This window comes from Pyrus communis, chromosome 6, assembly GCF_963583255.1.
Source record: "Pyrus communis chromosome 6, drPyrComm1.1, whole genome shotgun sequence".
NCBI classification, from domain to species: Eukaryota; Viridiplantae; Streptophyta; class Magnoliopsida; order Rosales; family Rosaceae; genus Pyrus; species Pyrus communis.
In genome coordinates, this window is record NC_084808.1 from 19,708,535 (window position 1) to 19,720,681 (window position 12,147).

General features: G+C 37.3%; 3 protein-coding genes across 3 annotated transcripts; 2 read left to right on the top strand and 1 right to left on the bottom strand.

Moving 5' to 3' along the window:
• Positions 1-169: 169 nt before the first annotated feature.
• On the top strand, positions 170-813 carry LOC137738348 (late embryogenis abundant protein 41-like). Its single transcript, XM_068477985.1, has 2 exons — positions 170-311; positions 414-813. The coding sequence occupies exons 1-2, from the start codon at positions 259-261 to the stop codon at positions 652-654; spliced, it is 294 nt and encodes a 97-aa protein (XP_068334086.1). The 5' UTR covers positions 170-258; the 3' UTR covers positions 655-813.
• Positions 814-6,920: 6,107 nt separating this feature from the next.
• On the top strand, positions 6,921-8,238 carry LOC137736186 (uncharacterized). Its single transcript, XM_068475509.1, has 5 exons — positions 6,921-7,169; positions 7,229-7,323; positions 7,585-7,765; positions 7,833-7,953; positions 8,234-8,238. Exons 1-5 carry the CDS (start codon positions 6,921-6,923, stop codon positions 8,236-8,238), a joined length of 651 nt encoding a protein of 216 aa, XP_068331610.1.
• An 830-nt stretch (positions 8,239-9,068) lies between these two features.
• LOC137737749 (suppressor protein SRP40-like) lies at positions 9,069-10,786 on the bottom strand. The gene has a single exon (XM_068477302.1). It carries the CDS (start codon positions 10,549-10,551, stop codon positions 9,274-9,276), a length of 1,278 nt encoding a protein of 425 aa, XP_068333403.1. The 5' UTR covers positions 10,552-10,786; the 3' UTR covers positions 9,069-9,273.
• Positions 10,787-12,147: the final 1,361 nt, after the last annotated feature.

Genomic DNA, 12,147 nt, shown 5'->3' on the forward strand with positions numbered 1-12,147 from the left:
TAAAAAAGGGTAACAGGTCAGCACACACGTGTTGATGGCTGAATGCCCCCATTGAGTCACATAGATTTTACCCTCCCTATATAACTTAACAGAAACCCTAAACCTCCTCCTCCCCTTCGCCACCGCCACCACAAAGAGAGCCGAAGAAGCGAACAAGGGAAAGGAAGTACTTTCTTTTCTCCTGTTCTCTGACTCGCTGCTCTCTCTCTCTCTCTCTCTCTCTCTCTCTCTCTCTCTCTCTCTAAAACTTCTTATCCAATGGCTGCTTCCTTCCTCTCCAAAACTAAGCCCCTCCTCCTCGCGATCCAACGGTCAGTTTTGATCTTTACGTTAACCATTTGTTTTTTTGTATTAAGTTATTTAATTTTTTTAGTTATGATGGAAATGTTGATTTATTGTTGGTGGTGGAGAAGGCGGGGTTACGCTGCAGCATCACATGGTTCGGTGGCAGCTGGATTCGGTAGGGGAGGGTCCAGGAATGCTATGGTGGAGGAGCGGGTTGCGAAAGCGATGAAGGAGCAGTCTGGACTCGGAGCTCCTTCATCTGCGTGGGCCCCGGATCCGAGAACTGGAAACTATAGGCCCGCCAATCGTGCGGACGAGACCGACCCGGTTGAGCTTCGAGAGTTGCTGTTGAACCACAAAGCAAAGTGACTACTGACTAGTTACCTTCGAAGAAAGAGCCTTGCTATTTGAGGATTATGTTTAATTAATCCAGATTATGTAAGTTGTTTAGCGTTAAGCTCAGAGTGACAGTGGTGGTGGTGTTTTTAGCCTACTAATAATCATAATAATCATGTTTTGTTATCGTAATCGCATATTCGATTTGTACTAAAGTCATTAGTAGTACTAGATTAAACAAACACAAAAACAAAACGTGGAACTTTGTCTTAGGAGCAACTATTAACAAAAGAATGAGAGATTTTTCGAGTGTATATTATGACATTTGGTGAGCCGTGCTTTTGGTACATTGAAAAATATCTTCGAAAATAACTTTGCTCATAATAAGGGGTCATATGTAGTTTACTAGGTGCAATTGGATTATAATAAGGGGTTCTAACTTAGTAACTTAATTTTGTCACAAAGTAGAACTTTGGTTAAACCACAAGGGCCATTTTAGTCCAATTTAATACTAGGAATTGCAACATTTAGTAACATATAGTTGTTAAACCTCAAAAATTAAACTTGTTTTTGTGTATCGTGATTTAAACATTACATGTGTACAATATTATTATTTGGCGATGTTGGAGCAAGTGAGCCTTTGGGCTCAATACGTGAATAAATTGATCTAGTATAATGAAGAAAGTTAATCGAGGAGGGGATTTACAAGCAATAAACCTTGAGGCTTGATCCTGAATCCAGATCATGTAAAGCAAAGGTGGAGTAACCTTAAATTCTGACTCTTTTTCCAATATACTACTAGTGACTAGTCCATGTAATTCAAAAATAGAAGAATATAACTATTTCAAATTCGTCTTTAGTAAGAATAGAATCTAAAATTTTTTACTTATAAGTGAAGAAGAATTCCATTAAACCGTAATACTAAGTGGCTAAACATATATAATTAGTTGGAAATAACATCACGGTGAAATTTCTTTTCAAACTGGAGAGGTGTCCTTGTACTGTGTTAAAGAAATCTAAACCCATGGGTATATGGGTTAAAATTACGTGTACATAATGGGTCCGGTCTACCTACGTATTAATCTTCTTCTTCTTTTCTGGTTTGTATGATTCAATAAAGTCATCTCTAACCGAGGGCTGGTCAGATGGCTCGTTTTAGCTCTCTGACCCTCCAAGATATTAATATTTTAATGAATAGTACATGGTCATATTTGCCTCTGTCTCCAACCGAGGGCCAAATGGCCATAGGGCCAAACATAATTTATTATTTAAAAGCTACAACTTAAATTCAAATCCAAAGGCTAAGTGACGTCAGGATGACGTCAGCTAGCCGTTTGTAGCTAACATCATGCTGACGTCAGCTAGCTGTTGGATTTGAATTTTTTTTTTTTTGCTATAAATAGGGTGGATAGTGGGCTATATTTCACACAACTTTGAATTCAATCTATTTCAATTCAATCTTTTTCAATTCAAGTTTGCAATGAATTCCAACTTTGGATCCTCTTCATATTCCAACTGAGGGTCCTCATCCAATTCCAAATTGGAAGCAAAATGGGCACAAATGAGACGAGAAGATGAGGAGTCTGATGAAGAATTTCACGTACGACGCAACAAACAGAACTGAGCAGCAGTTATGGTTGCGACCATGGTGTGTTAGCCAATTGAAGAACAACCTCAATAGGGTGGCTCTATTGCTAGTCGCTCTTACAAACCATAAAACAGAGCGATGGCGCATGCCAATCTGATGAACAACTACTTCAACTCCAACTCGATGTACACAGAAGATGATTTCAGATGTTGCTTCCAGATAAGACGTCATGTCTTCGAGCGTTTACTTCATGATGTCCAGCAGGTCAATCCATACTTATGACAGAAGTGAGATAGAGCAAGCCGTCCTGGTTTCTCACCTCTTTAGAAGGTTAATGTTGCACTCCGAAAGATGGCCTATGGCTCCCCAGCTGATTCGATGGATGAAATCCATGGTATGTCTGAGTCCACATGCCTTTATACTCTTGAACAAATCTATGACACAATTGTTTAGGTTTACATAGATGAGTACCTCCGCGAGCCAAATCAAGAAAATCTGAATCAGCTTCTTCGCAAAGTTGAAGACCATGGGTTTCTGAGCATGATAGGGTCATTAGACTGCATGCATTGGAATTGGAAGAACTATCCCACCGGATGGAAATGAGGCTTTAGCGGAAGGTCGAGAAAGCCAACTTTTGTGTTAGAGGCAGTTGCCTCATATGGCACATGGATCTGACATGCTTTCTTTGGAATCCCTGGATCCCAAAATGACATTGCAGTTATTGGGCGTTCACCCTTTTTCAATAACTTGACGAAAGGTCAAGCACCTCAACTTGACTACTACATCAACAAACGTCAATATAATATGGGGTATTACTTGGCAGATGGCATCTACCCAAAGTGGGTGACACTTGTCCAAGCAATTCCAAACCCTAGGAATGATGCAGAAAAGTTGTTTACCTTACACCAAGAGGCATACCGGAAAGATGTTGAGAGAGCTTTCGGTATTTTACAAGCACGGTGTAAGATCATCAGCGAACCGGCAAAAGGGTGGAGTCGAGAAAATTAGGACTCCATCATGATGTCTTGCATCATATTACACAATATGATAGTGGAGGATGAGCGAAATGAGTATATTGATGGAGAGTCCGATGACGATCAAGAAGATCTAAATAGGTCAAGAAGGGCTCGTGCAAAAATATATATGATGGGCCTAATTTGCCTTTCAATCCAAGAACTGGTAATATCTCTATAAATGAGTACATGAGGTGCTATAGAATGATACGTTTTTGTGCCACAAATAAGTACCTACAACAGGATCTTGTTGCACATCTTTGGGCCAAAAGAAGCACAGAGTAGGCGTTTTAAGTTTTATGTTGTTAAATGTTTTTAAAAATGTTGTTTAAGTTTCATGTTGTTAAATGTTTTTTTTATGTTGTATAATTTGTATGTTGGTTAATGTTATTTAATATTATTTCATATATGTTTAATGTTGTTTCATGTTGTTTCATGTTACTTAATTTAATTTAATGTTGTATAATGGCTTACGAAGTTATAGGAAAAAAAAAATATGCAACAAATCTTGTGAAATAGAAATTATAGGAAAAAATATATAATTTAAAAAAAAAATATGAAACAAATTTTGTAAAATAAAAGTTATAGGAAAAATTTTGTAAATAAAAAATAATAATAAAACTGTAAAAAAAAAAAAAAAAAAAATTCAAATGCAACGTCTGGCTGTTGTATTTGAATTTTAGCTTAAGCATTCCTGTCGGTTATAACCGACAGGAATACATTTATATTAAATAATATATATGTATTCATGCAGCCATCCGTTTGGCCCTTTCAGATTCTGTAGGGCCTTCTCAGATTCCACAAGTCCCTGGCCTAGCCCTCGTTTGGAGACGGTTTTCAGGCTATTTTCAGTCATCTGGCATTCTGGACCATTTGGTTGGAGAGGGCCTAACATACAAATACAGTGCCCCACATAAAACAGCTTCCTCGTGTCTTCTTGTAATTTTGAAACTCCTTGCATCAGTCATTAAGCACGCAGCCACCTTGGGTCTAGAGGGCGGATGGCCCCTCAGTTTTTCTGTTGGGAGAAAAAATGTATATGCCTGTGATTTTTGTAAGATGTATCATTACTTTACTTGCATGTGACATTATTATTAACTCTTCTAGTTACTATTGTCAATGTTGAAAAAGTATTTTCGTCTATGAAATTTCTAAAGAATCGATCGATAAATCGGATGGGAGTTCAATAGATGAATGATAACATAATTATTATTGTTATGAGAGATATTTGATGGTACTAGTAATGAAGTTGATATGCAAAACTATTAAAACATGAAAACACATCGAGAAATATTATAATTAAAAATGTTACCAATTAATCTCTAAGTCATTTGTTTAGTAAATTCTTAAACTTTTTTATATTGTGACTTTATTGTTTGAGATGCCTTCCTCCATACAAATATTTGGCTTCATCCCTACCCCTCATCAAAGTGTCTTTGTCCCTCCCATCCAACTTCCTGTCCTACCACACTCATAATTTTGTCTTTTTCTCTTTATAAAAAAATTAATATAAAATATTATCTCAACTTATTGTTCAAATAAAAGGTGAAGGAAGGAAAGAGGAAAAAAAAAAAGACAGAGAATATTATCATATTTTTTTTCATAGAAGAATCTTATCACTTTCACTAGAGAGGAGCAAACGAAAAGATCTTTTCGTTATGGTACCCACATCTTACTTTTCGGTATCTTCTTATCAAAATAATGTTCAATTTTCAATACATCAATCAAGTATTAGATAAGGATGATGTCATACATTTATCGACAATGATTTAGTTAAGTTGGTTAGAGTTTTCGTTTTCTCTTAAAATTTTAGGGCTTGTTTGGTATCCTATTTGAATTTTTTTTTAATTTCTCAAAACATTTTTTAAGAATTTTTCTTGAAAACAATTTTTTTTTTAAGACTCAAAAAGTTGTTTGGTATGCGATTTAAAAATTTTAAATCTTACAACTTAAATTAGACAAAAAGATCCAAACAGAAGGAACCGAGAGAGAAATAGGAGAGAACAGGAAAAAAAGTAAAAGATGATTGGAGGAAAGAGAAAGAAGTGAGATGATAAGGGAGAGGAGTGAGAAAAAACAGAAATAATGAAGAGACAGGATCAAATGAGATTGGAGGAAAGAGAAAGAAGTGAGATGATAGGGGAGAGGAGTGAGAAAAAACAGAAATAATGAAGAGACAAGAACAAATGAGAGATGAAAAAGGTAAGAGAAAAAAGATAAGGGGGAAGAGAGAAAGAAGAAAAGAGAGATTTGGTGTGAGAGGGAATGAGGGAGAGAAAAGAAAAGAGTGAGTTTAAATATAAAAACTCTAAAAACTTACTTTTTGTGTTTTTAGAGAATAGACTATATTTTTAAGTTAGTTTTGAGTTCAATTTTTTAAAATATTCTTACCAAACAAGTTTTTAAGGCCTAAAATTTGAAAATTGTTTTTGAGTTTTAAAAGCTGAATTCAAGTAGCGTACCAAACAGGTTCTTAGTATTTTTCATAAAATTAGATGAATTTAGTGTAAAATATCATATTCTTTATCAAAACAAAAATAATGCCATATAATTTAATTTGGTTCTCAATTTTCTCACATTGAAATATAGGATGAATCCCGGTCCACATGACCTCAAATTTTGTTTGGGTTCTAAAGTATTTTCCATAATTTTATTTTCTATAGTATTTTAAAGATCCGAAATTGTGAATTCGCATGCCTGAAATTGTGAATGGAATCGTACAATTAGGCCATCTTTAACCGAGGGCTTGAGCCCTCTGGCCCTCTAAGATATTAATATTTTAATAAACATTACAGGGGCATATTTGTCTCTATCTCCAACTGAGGGTCAAAGGGCCATAGGGCTCGTTTTAGCCCTATCATAAAAAACCGTCTCCAACCAAGGGCCAAAGGGCCATACGGCCAAACATAATTTATTATTTAAAAACTACAACTTAAATTCAAATCCAACGGCTAAGTGACGTCAGCTAGCCGTTGGATTTGAATTTTTTTTGGGCTATAAATAGGGTGGATATTGGGTTATAATTCACACAACTTTGAATTCAATCTATTTCAATTTAATATCTTTCAATTCAAGTTTGCAATGAATTCCAACTTTGGATCTTCTTTGAATTCCAAGTGGGGGTCCTCATCCAATTCCAAATTGGAAGAAAAATAGGCGCAGATGAGACGAGAAGATGAGGAGTGTGATGAAGAAGATGAAGCATGACACAACACACAAAACATAACAACAGCCATAGTTGCTGCTATGGTGTGTCAGCCAACTGCGCAACAACCTGAATGGCGGCCGGGATGTGACATTTGGTATCAGAGCATAACCTTGACCGTGGTGTGCCGACGAGGACGTCGGGCCCCTAAGGGGGGTGGATTGTGACATCCCACATCGCCCAGGGGAGTGATCCTTAAATGTATATTCTCATCTCTACCTAGCGCGAGGCCTTTTGGGAGCTCACTGGCTTCGGGTTCCGTAGGAACTCCGAAGTTAAACGAGAAGGGGGCTAGAGCAATCCCATGATGGGTGACCCACTGCGAAGTTGCTTGTGAGTTCCCAAAAACAAAACCGTGAGGGAATGGTAAGCCCAAAGCGGACAATATCGTGCTACGGTGGTGGAGCGGGCCCGAGAAGTGATCCGCCCTGAGCCGGGATGTGACAGTGGCTCTGTTGCTGGTTGTTCTTACAAACCACGAAACAAAGCGATGATGCATGCCAATCTGATGAACTACTTCAACCCCAACTCGGTGTACACGGAAGAGGATTTCAGACGTAGCTTCCAGATGAGGTGTCACGTCTTCGAGCGTGTACTTCGTGATGTTCAGCAGGTCAATTCATACTTTCGACAGAAACGGGACAGAGCAGGCTGTCCTGGTTTCTCACCTCATCAGAAGGTTACTGTTGCACTCCGAATGATGGCCTATGGCTCCCAACTGATTCGATGGATGAAACCCATGGTATGTCTGAGTCTACATGCCTTGAAACTCTTCAACAATTTTATGTCACAATTGTTTAGGTTTACAAAGACGAGTACCTTCGCGTGCCAAATCAAAAATATCTCGATCGGCTCATTCGCAAAGCTGAAGACTGCGGGTTTCCAGGCATGATAGGGTCATTAGACTGCATGCATTGGGATTGAAAGAAGTGTCCCACCAAATGGCAATCAGGCTTCTGCGGAACGTCGAGAAAGCCAACTGTTGTGTTAGAGACAGTTGCCTCGTATGACACATGGATTTGGCATGCTTTCTTTGGAGTCCCTGGATCCCAAAATGACATTACAGTTTTTGGACGTTCACCTCTCTTCAATACCCTAACGGAAGGTAAAGCACCTTAACTTGACTATTACATCAACAGTCGTCGGTACAATATCAGGTATTACTTGGCAGATGACATCTACCCAAAGTGGGCGACACTTGTCCAAGCAATTCCAAACCTTAGGAATGACGTTGAAAAGTTGTTTACCTTACACCGAGAGACAAACTGGAAAGATGTTGAGAGAGCTTTCGGTATTCTACAAGCACGGTGGAAGATCATCAGCGAACCGGCAAAGAGGGTAAAGTTGAGAAAATTTGGACTCCATCATGATGTCTTGCATCATATTACACAATATGATTGTGAAGGATGAGCGAGATGGGTATATTGATGAAGAGTCCGATGACGACCAAGAGAATCCAAATAAGTCAAGAAGGATTCGTGCAAAAATATATGATGGGCCTAATTTGCCTTTTAATCCAAGAACTGGTAATATCTCTATAAACGAGTACATGAGGCGCTATAGAATTATACATTCCCGTGCCACAAATAAGTACCTAGAACAAGATCTTGTTGCACATCTTTGGGCCAAAAATAGCATGGAGTATGAGTTTAAGTTTTATGTTGTTAAATGTTTTTCAAAATGTTGTTTATGTTTCATGTTGTTAAATGTTTTATTTATTTATTTATTTTTATGTTGTATAATTTAATGTTGTTTAATATTGTTTAATATTATTTAATGTTGTTTAATGTTATTTAATGTCAACAGCTTGATTCTTCGTTAACTGATCCCAAACTTCCATCCTCCTTAGATATTATTTTCAAAAGAAATGGTAAAAAAAACTCTCAAAAGTGAAACTCTTTATGAATCGACTTTTTATCACTTCATATTTTTAGCACAACATTTTATAATATTAACAACATAATCGACATTAAATTTTAAGATGACATAGTATAAAGAGTTACAATTTGAAATAATCTCAATTTGCATTCTCCATCTTTGAAAACTTTGCACGTTAATAAAGAACCAAGCTGGAGGGGGTGGGCCATTAAAATTAATCAGACTATTTAAGTATGTATTGTCAAAGGATCATCATGAAAGAAATATATAATTATTCCAGTATAAGTCCAAAATCCAAATAGTGCTGGGGATTCTCTAACGTGGGCCTCTGTGATATTTGTATGTATGCATCCATTTAGACCTTACAGTTTGTCCAAACAACTTTCAAATACGTGCATCCATGTGACATCTGAAACCCACAACACATACAACACTTTTTCATAAACTCTCTTAAATTTTTAATTGCCATAACTCAACACTCCAAATTACGTAAAAAAATATACAAGATAATACAAATTCAAAACAACAGAACAGATAATTGAAAAATGTGGTCAATATCACTTCACCATGGTGGTGGACTTATTCAATCCAAAAATGGAGAAGTAGCTACAAATTCTTACACCATTGACGTAAAATCTCCAAACGTAAGAGCGATATATTTTACTTAACTGAGTTACAAGCCCTTTGCACAATATTGACGTACAATTCGACGTAAATCTCGAGTACATGAGTGAAGGTTATTAACTAAGGCAAAACCGCTAACTTGCGTACAATGTTGCTTAATCATATTTCAAAATGATGTCTACAATGAAACCCAGAAAATGAACGATGTAAGATCAAGACAGCCAACCAACAAATCAAGCCAAAATAAACACAGGGAGATGCTAATAGAGTAATTAATAATAAACAAGTAGTAAATTAAGTAATTAATTAACAGAGTTTAATGTGTATTATGCTAATGAACATAATCAACTATTGACTGATAGCAAGGAAGGAATCGCATTCAAGTTTGGAGCCGTGTTCTTATCTGAAGCTTGTCTAACTATGTCCCTCTTCCCATCTTTAGAAGAAGGTTTGGTGAATGCTCTCATCGGACTCGCAAACGCCCACCCCCAGCTCCGGTTACGGCCGTTGACGAGCGGCCCTTCGGCGGAGGACGAAACCCAGTAAGACGACGACGACGATGACGAAGACGAGGACGTCATCATGAAACCGCTGAAAATCCCGCCGCATTTCACTCGCTCTTTCATGCAGTGGTTGTGTTCGCCACCGCGGTGGGCTGCTTTGGGCTTGCCTTCTCTCTGCGACTCGACTCTTCTGAGAGTGCAGTCGCCGAACCCAGTTGAGATTCGCTCGAAGAAGTCGCCGGAGAAGCTTCGGCTTCCGCAGCCGACGGATCTGGATCTCGAGACCTTCCGCTCGAAGGAGGAGGCCGAGGCGGCGGTTGCTTGACTGCTGTTTGGGCTGTTGCTGTCGTCGTCCGCGTCGACCGCTAGTTCGTTTCTATTCCTCAGAGAAGAAGACCCGAAGCTTTTGGAGTCCTTTTGGGCGGATGTGAAGGAAGAAGTGGAAGAGATCTTGGAGGTGGAGTTGTCTCTGAAGCTGGACTTGTCCATTGTCTTCTTGTTAAGAGCGTGTGACGAGTTCTTGGTGGAGGAGTGATACAGAAACGACCAGAACCCGCCTCTCTTCCTTGGACTAAAATCCTCTGAACCATCCAGAAAATGGTGACCCCGCCGCGGGTTGGTCGTAGACTTGCTCCGCTTGAACACCATGTTAGCAGCTTCCCTATCCGAAGATACAACAGTAGCACCACCGGTACCAGTAGTAGCAGCACCGTCACTCACTTTCTTCTTCTTCTTAGCCAAAAGAAATGAAATCCTGGCCCTCCTCGTGTTATAAAACTCATCCTCGTGGCGATAATTACTACCAATGCTTCTGGGTTTTGCCGATGACGAAGAAGTTGGGTGGACGGATAGGGAGAGGGCGAGGGAGGCGGCGGAGGAAGAAGGACCACCAGCAGCAGCTCCATTGCCGCCGTTAATAATGTCAGATCTAAAAGAAGGGGAGGAAGAAGAGGAGGTTGCAGGAGCGTGGATGGGGAGAGGGAAGGAGGAAGAAACAAGCTTGCCGAGCTTCTCCTGGAGGCAGAAAGCGCAGATCCCACCTGGGTTGCTTCTGTATGGATGGTCACTGCACTGCATTCCATCTCCCATGTCTTGATCTTGATCAGCCACAGCATTCATATCTTCCAAATTCGTTGCCAAGATCAAATCTTTTCTTTCTGGGGAGGTAGATTTGATCTTTCTGCACAATGGGTTGGGGATTTTTTTTGGTTTTTCTGGTTTCTGTGCTGTGGATTGAGAGACGGGGAATGGAAGCGAACAAAACAGAGAACAGGAGAAGCATAGATGGTCAGAAGGTGTAATTGAGTGGGAAAAATAATTATATCATGGCATAGAAGAGAGAGAGAGGGAGAGGGAGAGGGAGGAGAGGGAGAGGGAGAGAGAGAGTCCCCAGGAGCACGTGGAAGACTGACCTAAAATAGTGTGTAAAAAGACCGCCATGACACTTAAATATTTTTGCAGACAGCCCAAGCAGAAGAATCTATAAAAGACTCTGTGCACTCAACCCCCTCTCTACGTTTGCACTTTGCACGGATTCATTTGTCTTTAACCACGGTTTAAGATTATTAATAGAGTAATTTTAGAAAAATTAAAATTTTTAAGTTAAATTTGTAAATTAAATAATATTTAAATTATTAATTAAATATTAATTAACGTACTTATTTTTATTAGTGACCTATTATTTGATTTGTAAATTTTATTTAAAATTTTGGTCGTTATCAAGTTTCTCGTTTTATCTACTGGCCATCCTTTTTATCATCTCACCCGTTGCTTGATAATTAAAATCATATAATATTCTAGAACAATTTCAAAGTTTAACTCTACCAAAGTTTGATCAAACTAAAAATTAGGTTAACTATTTGATAAACATGGTGTTATTTTTAAGAATAAATTAAGTTCTCATTCTTTATTTTTATTTTTCATTAATTGAAATCTTATTTATTTTTTAATTTTGATCAAGGTTTTTTAATTTTTGTCCATATCATTACTTGAATATTAAATTATTTACATGTCATTATATATCAATCTAAAAAGGTGAAAAACTAATTAATCATTTCCAAATATATATTTATTTTTATATTTCTATTTTTAATTTGAACCCATTTTTTAAGTTTGTACCAATATTTTTTTTGGTTTTAATTTGTACCATAATTTTAAATTTTAATATGTACCCACACTTTTTTGTTTTATTTGTACCTATATTTTTTTTTGTTGAATGTACCCATGTTAATTACATGTATTTATTTTATGTTTTAAAGTATATCTATAATTTCTTAAAATATATTAATAATTACGTGGGTACATTGTTTTTCTGTTAGAACTATGTGAAGAATATTACTCTATTCTTGTTCTTAAGTAATTATTATATCATAGAAAATTATTATGAATTTGTTCAAATTTCATAATTTGTAGGATATTGAAAGTATAAATACATAAATTAAACCCAATAAATGATGCTAGAATACTTGATCAAACTATTTAAACAAATTAGGTTTCATTCTTAAATATTGAGTTTAAAAATTAAAAGATGAGATTATTTAAAAAGTGAATTAATGAACCATTTAACTTCTTTATTAAATACTGTATTAAAGTTCAACTACTAATATTAATGATTTAGGGTAATTTAATTTTTCATATATTGTACTGAAGTTAAGGTCATCTCCAACTGAAGGATCCAGAGGGCCAGAGGGCTATGGAATTTGAGAAGGCCCCACG

What these genes read in the sequence shown, in the direction of transcription:
- LOC137738348 (XM_068477985.1), top strand. Translation starts at nt 259, where the DNA reads ATGGCTGCTTCCTTCCTCTCCAAAACTAAGCCCCTCCTCCTCGCGATC. An exon ending in CTCCTCCTCGCGATCCAACG is followed by an intron (nt 312 to 413) that starts GTCAGTTTTGAT and finishes GTGGTGGAGAAG; the next exon opens with GCGGGGTTACGCTGCAGCAT.
- LOC137736186 (XM_068475509.1), top strand. Translation starts at nt 6,921, where the DNA reads ATGCATGCCAATCTGATGAACTACTTCAACCCCAACTCGGTGTACACG. An exon ending in TTCGATGGATGAAACCCATG is followed by an intron (nt 7,170 to 7,228) that starts GTATGTCTGAGT and finishes ACAATTGTTTAG; the next exon opens with GTTTACAAAGACGAGTACCT. An exon ending in TCAGCGAACCGGCAAAGAGG is followed by an intron (nt 7,766 to 7,832) that starts GTAAAGTTGAGA and finishes ATGATTGTGAAG; the next exon opens with GATGAGCGAGATGGGTATAT.
- LOC137737749 (XM_068477302.1), bottom strand. Translation starts at nt 10,551, where the DNA reads ATGAATGCTGTGGCTGATCAAGATCAAGACATGGGAGATGGAATGCAG.